The following is a 6,688-nucleotide window of genomic DNA, read 5'->3' as shown; positions in this document are numbered from 1 at the left end:
TAGCACAGCTGCATTCAGTACCTAGGACATCTCACTTCTATAGTGGTCAGTCAGCTTCCCAGAGATGTTTCCTGTCTTGTAATTGCCCTTCAGTAAATATGTTCTATACCCTGTGTTCTTATGGTCGGGCAGCTTCCTAGAGAGTGGGTGGGAATGTGCTTTCTGTACTTTCTGGTCTATTGTCTAACGTCTAGGGGCTAAGCGAGGGCCAGCTTAAAAGATTCTCATTCTTAAGAAATGGCTGTACTGATATATAAATGGGGATCTTTCATATCTACTTTCTTCCAAGTCTACCAGCCATCTCAGATTGTTGCTGTAATATGCCTAACAATCAAGGACACAGAAAAATAACTTGATACACAGCAAGGACATTGTGATCATATCCTGTGTCGTTATGTATGTTCTGGATGAGGTTTGTTAAAATGACAATATTGCACAAAGCTTTATATAGGACCCATCAAATTAAGGGTCACTATGCACTGTCATAGCTAAAATGGCCTGGTCAGAAGTGACCACTGGATCACTCTTCTGTAACTTCACATGAGAGGCTTGTGCTTTTTGTGATTTTTAATTTTCTGTTTTTTTCTTATTTATTTATTTATTTATTTATTTATTTATTTATTTATTATTTATTGCTTTGTATGTTGTCCGGAAGATAGTTCAAGTCATTGATCTGCCCCCAAAATCTGAGCTTTGCTACTAATACTGTAAACAGTATTAGTGTATGCATTCAATAAAATAACTTGGTTTTTTTTTTTTTTAGTACGATAGATGCTTTTGTGTTTTGTGGGGTGATCCATGAAACAGGAGTGAAGATGCTTGTTTCTTACTCTGTCCACTGAGTTATATCTCTAGGCTTGTCCTACTCCTTTGGCTGCATACCCCCCCACATCTGCTGACTATTTTATTTTTCAGATGAAATCACACGTTATAGCTTAGAGAGGCCTGTAAGCAATCCTGCTTTGGTAACTTAAGTGCAAAGAGGAGAGCCCCACACTCAGCCTGAGGGTGCATTCTCTGGTAGATCCAATATTTCAGTTTCCTCTGCTAACAGATCACCACATTGTTGCCAGGACCATAATGAATGCAATTCTTTCTCCTAAGGAATCTGGTGGCAACTGTCAAATGTTAAGCACAAAGCTTCAGGTTGTACCTATAACACACACCCACATCGCAACCTACCCTACAGGCTATTTCTGGGTGTGATTTCATGCACCTGCACATGATGAGACTGGAGACCTCTTTGGCTACTTATAGGAACTGGTGTGATTTCTCAGTAATCTTTAATGGGTAATATTGCTGACTGAGGAGAATTTGAGGTCGGATGAAACATTTCTGTGCAGGCATTGGGGAGGAAGCACTCATTTAGATACATAGCAATGACTTAGGTTTTTCCAATCAAGCCTAGAGCCAAATTTGGCTTTGGAAGCATGTGGTGCTCAGTGCCTATGCCACAGGGAAGTCTCCTGAAAAGGGCACATCAGCTTTTGCTCAGTACAGGGAGAACATTAGTAAGGAGGCAAAGTCTGTTCTCCGTGACATCAGCAGACACTTCGTGGACATTCTATTGTCTCCTAGAGACTTCTTGGAATCCCTGTGATGTCACCAGTATCGTTGTGACAACCAATTCCCTACTTTTTCTCTTGTGTCCAAAGGATATATCCACAGACATGTATGCCCATCTTTGTAGGCGCTTTGGGAGAGTTGATGTTGATAGAGAAGAGTCTAGAGTGAAGCAAACGAAACCTAAAGGTAATGATGGACATGGGGAATGTGGAGTAAGTTCTGGGCAGTGTATGTTGAGTTTCCTGTCAGGGGTGTGTGTGGGGGCCTTCAGCTGGCCTTTTTAGTAATGGGCCACAACCACTGGAACATCTCCACAGATATTGAATTCCATGATTATCATAATTCCTGAAAGTCAAGGTTTTCACATCATTAGTTTCTCCATAACCACATGGAGGATATGGCAATGCCTATGCTAGTATTGGGTGAACTTCTAGTCTTTACTTTTACAGTGCATTCGGTATGTTAAATTGATATAATAACACCATAAGTAGTCATGGAGGGTATAACTTTTCTGAATTAAACAGGGCATCAATGTACTTCACTTTCATTGCTTCTTTAAATTCAGTGACTATCTGACAGTAGTAAGAGGGAGAGAATTGTGCTCCTGGCCATGACCTTATATTCTTAGAACTCCTCTGACTACCTCTGGCTGACGGGGCCAATCTTACCTTCATATATTAGAGGTTCTGTGTGGCAGATATTTTTCTACAGTAGCCAAACTATATGGAGCAGGTAGAGAAAGAGCCTGTAACCTATTGGCACTTCTGGGGCATTTGTCATTTCAGTAGGGGTAATTAATAAGTCTGTTGAACATGTCTTCCCCCTACATGACTTTTTAATGCAAAGTTATTGGACTAGAGTAACAGTGTAGGATATGTGAGTATCCCTGATCAATCAAGTCATTGTGGATGCTGAATTGATGATCTGACTTCTGAAACCAGAGGGGTGAGGGTCCTGAAACCAGGTTGTAGCCTGCGTACCTGATAATAATCCTGGAGAAGGCATCTCTCTGGTACTTGTAAGCCTGTGTGGGCGGGCATAGGGAACACCTGGTTGCTTACCTCTCTTGGTCTCTATATAGTGGTGGGGGAACTGTGATCCACTTAGGATGCCTCTTACACAGACCAAACTCCTTGCAGTGCCACTGGCTTCCAAGCATGTTCTCCTGTTTGGACCTCACTGTGGTCTGTGTATGCTCTATGCATTCACCCCATGCGGGTTCACTTGTGTTCTTCTACCTACAGAGGCCTGCAGACAGACGTCATCCCCTGAAAATGTCCTAAACAAGGTGCAGGCCAACGAGAAAGAGGAGAGGCTGAATAGAGAACTGGAGCTAACTACCAAGGAGAGAAATGAGCTGACAGATCGCCTCCTTTATGTGACAGGTGGATCCATGAGCAAGAGGTATGCATTGCTCCAAACAAACGACCTTGTTCTAAACCTCATCTCCCATAGAGAGGAGATTCAGAACCTAACCCTTACTGAGGAGTGAGTTTGGAAATGGACTCTCTGATTCAGCCTGTTGAAAATCTGAACTTGTGATCTGAGTGAAGAATTTAGGCATAAAGTCACTGGAGCATGAGTTCCCAGTGTACAATTGGAAAGCCCTTGACAGGTGGCAGCTTTGCAAGGTTCTAGGTGCTGTGAGTTTGTGGAGAGTGTTTGTACTTGCTAGGAAGGTGACTGAATGCTATCATCTCCTGGTAGCAGCCGTAGGTGACAGGTCCCACATTGTTCATATCAATGCTTAACTAGAAGGCCTGAGGCTCAGGCCTGTTCCTTCTTGTCTGTGTGCCTTACACTCTGAGACAGTAATGGTGCATGCATTTCTACTGATTCTCATTGTGCTCTTTCCATATTTGTCTCTCTTTCTCATTCTCTGAGTGTTTACTTTTCTTTTCTTGTGGTTGTGTCCCAGTTTGTGTGTCTGTGTGTGCACAGGTCTGCATGCATATGCACAACTTTTATATGTTTCTATGTCCCTGCACACTTGGAATTTAGGGGTCTGTTTTTTGACCTCAGGATTTACCTGTATAATAGTTTCATGGAGGTTTAAGTGCTTTAATTTGGAAGCGCCACTTTCAACAGCACAGTTCTTTGCCTGTGTGGTAACATTTGTCTATACATTTGTATGCCTTGGGCAGATTATAAGTTTGTGGCAATATCTGGTCTCATCTCCAGAATTATGTGTACTGTCTGCCTCTAGAATATTAGTTATTCCGCTTGTAGCATTCCACTTGTCAAAACAGGAAAAATGAAATCAGAGGTTTGTGGATGTGTGTGTGTGTGTGTGTGTGTGTGTGTGTGTGTGTGTGTGGTTGGGTAAGCTCTGTGGCCTAGGCTCTTGACAGCATAACAGGTTTGAATGCAGATCCAGCCCTCCATATTGAAAAAAGTGAGCCAGGGAACCCTTTATCAGGATGCTTAGCTTCTGTTGTCCTGGGCACACAATTCCAAGTTTCTGAAGGTGAAGAAGATCCAAATATGTAGAATTCAGAAAGTGTCCTTCCAGGGCTGGGGTAGTACAGGACACAGCCTGAGTTCATATAATCCTAAACCTCGATGTTCATTGGGTTCTATCTTCCTGGGGCCAGCCCCTACTTCAGGCCAAATCCATTTTATGAAAACTTGAAGATAAAGGAGAAAGAGGTCATGTCATTACTGCACAACTTAGACACAAAGAACATTGAACATCGTGAGAAATTTCAGGAGCTCAAGAAGGAGATTAACTTCTATCGGTAAGTACTGGTCAGAAGGGCCCATCACTTGTGGAATATCCATTCCCGCCTCTCTTTGTTCTGGACTGGAGAGCCTGTAGCTCTGGGTCCATCTCTTCTGCTGTTTAAATATCACTGTGCCGTGGGTCTTTTGGACTCAGATTCAGTTCCATAAGGGACTGTCAGTTATCACCACAGTGTCTATGCATCTTTAGAATGCTCTGGATAGAACTACACTGATTCAGGCATCAGAGTGTTATTAGGCCAACCTGCGGCTCTGGGGTCATACCAGGTTTAACAAAGCTCAATGTGTGGACCACATGGTTTGCATGACCTTCCCTTGGTTCTACTGTCCTCTTGTGGTTATTTGCCCCCTACTAATTGATGTTGCCCCAATGCATTGGGGTTTCATGGATAGTTGTAGATCCCTTCTTCTTTTGGACAGACATGGACTCTTATTCGTGCTTGGGTCACAGAAACAATTCATTCTTCCCTGGATTGGCCGTTTGCTGTTTGTGCAGCAGCCTTACATGTATGGAGATGTATTCTATGAAGTCTTTATGGGTATCTGGGTCCTGGTGGACTTTGTGGGATTTGGCAGTTGGAATGGGAGGATGAGGCTTCAGGATCTTACTATGCAGAGTGTGTTTCCAGCAACCTGCACAGCCGGCTCCTGATGGACCAGGCATGTATGAAGAAGAAGTTGGTCAAATTGAAGCAGAAGAGCAAGGAGTTACAGCGATATTTGTTTGAGTTGAACCCGAATGATAAAGACGAACAGGAGAAGACCTGCAACCTCCAGACCCAGCAAAATTTGGTAGGAACAAGCAGCTGAGTCAGATTAACAATGTCTGATACCATTTGCCTATTGGATACATCTTTGCTTCCCCTATCATCTTTCTAATCTCCCCACACCCAATCAGTCACCCACCTCATGTGATAGAGTTATTCATTGCTCTGTCTATGCACAAGTATTCTGGGAAGTTAACCACTCTTCAGAAACTGAATTATTGGCAATTATACTTCTCTGCCCTTTTTGAAACTGCAGTCCAGAAATGGTGACAGAGGAATAACATATCACATGACTGCATCTCCCTGTCATAGATTATATGCTATGAAGAATTTTGAATGCGTTCTTGGTCGTGTGACAAAGGTCATACAGGGGTCATGTGATGGTTGGAAGCACCTTGTAGGGATAAGAACCAAGTGCAAATGGCAAATGAGTCCTGGTCATTGGCTTTGATCTGGGTATCATGTGGCCTTCTCCTTTCTTCCTGCACCCCAATTAGGTCTCTCCCCATTTCCCCATTCTTGGTTTGCACTGGTAGAGTCTGAGGAGAAGCTTGTTCTCCCAAAGTACTGTGAGGGTTGCTGGTGATGTTCCCCAGCCTGCAGAGATATCAGCAATGACATCAGTGAAAAGATCAGTGTTTTCTGTCCAATGCAGCTGAGGGGACAGAAGGCAGCAACTTGACAGCTGGTATGCATGTCCCCACGAAATCAGTGTCTTAATAGCTGCCTTCTCCTCCCAGGTCTCAGGAACTGCAGGAGACATGGCATAGGAAGGATCCCAGGAAGACAGCCCCCTGAGGAATGAGCTTTTCTCTCAGGAGTTCCCTGTGATGACAATCCTCACAGTCAAAGACTTTTTGGGGGAATATTCTTCTTCTCAGATAATTTCCTCAATGTATAGAGACCCTAAATTTATGTATCCATATGCCAGCCTATCTCATTGAGGTCTTTCTCCTTTCTCATACCGACAACATCATTTGAGAGACAACTGAGGGGACTACCTTGACATCTCACGTCCTAGAGGAGAAAAAGCACTACAACTGTGTTTCTAAATGTTCGTTAAGAAAATGCTGTTAAGAAATGTTTTTGGTTATGATTTTCATTGAAGTTTTCTTTTTGTTATTTCATAGTTATATATTCTTGTTACTGTTTTTCATTTTTTATACCATTTTAGTTGTTCATTTTATGCCTGTTTTTTGTAAATTGTATTCCTTATGAATAAAAATTGATTTGTAACTCTTGACTCTTAAGACCATCTTATTCAAGGGTCCATTCCCCTCCTGTAGACTTAGAACTGAGAGCTAGATATGGATCTTTACATGGTCCAGTGAATTCAAAGCCACCAAGGGGTACACAGTGTGATAGTGTCTTTTGTGTGGATAATGTGACTTTTTTTATGGACACACACTTTATGATGTAATCACTGACATACTGTATCCATGCTGTCATGTCTTCTGCTCATCCTAGTCTATATCAGTCTACAACACACATTCCTTATTGACTGTGTGCACCAGATATTGAGTAACACACACTCATGCCTGTAGAGCTGCAGAAAAATGACAATTTTCACAAAGGAATATAGAATAATCCTAATCGAGAACCATGTGCCTCAG

General features: G+C 42.5%; 1 protein-coding gene across 1 annotated transcript; it reads left to right on the top strand.

Annotated features, from left to right (window-relative positions):
- Positions 1-1,618: 1,618 nt before the first annotated feature.
- Positions 1,619-6,261, top strand: LOC134483390 (disks large homolog 5-like). The gene is made up of 5 exons (XM_063278675.1): positions 1,619-1,752; positions 2,811-2,970; positions 4,161-4,304; positions 4,938-5,100; positions 5,816-6,261. The coding sequence occupies exons 1-5, from the start codon at positions 1,671-1,673 to the stop codon at positions 5,843-5,845; spliced, it is 579 nt and encodes a 192-aa protein (XP_063134745.1). The 5' UTR covers positions 1,619-1,670; the 3' UTR covers positions 5,846-6,261.
- Positions 6,262-6,688: the final 427 nt, after the last annotated feature.

This window comes from Rattus norvegicus, chromosome 19, assembly GCF_036323735.1.
Source record: "Rattus norvegicus strain BN/NHsdMcwi chromosome 19, GRCr8, whole genome shotgun sequence".
NCBI classification, from domain to species: Eukaryota; Metazoa; Chordata; class Mammalia; order Rodentia; family Muridae; genus Rattus; species Rattus norvegicus.
The sequence above is the reverse complement of the archived record's forward strand: the minus strand, read 5'-3'. Positions and strand labels throughout refer to the sequence as shown.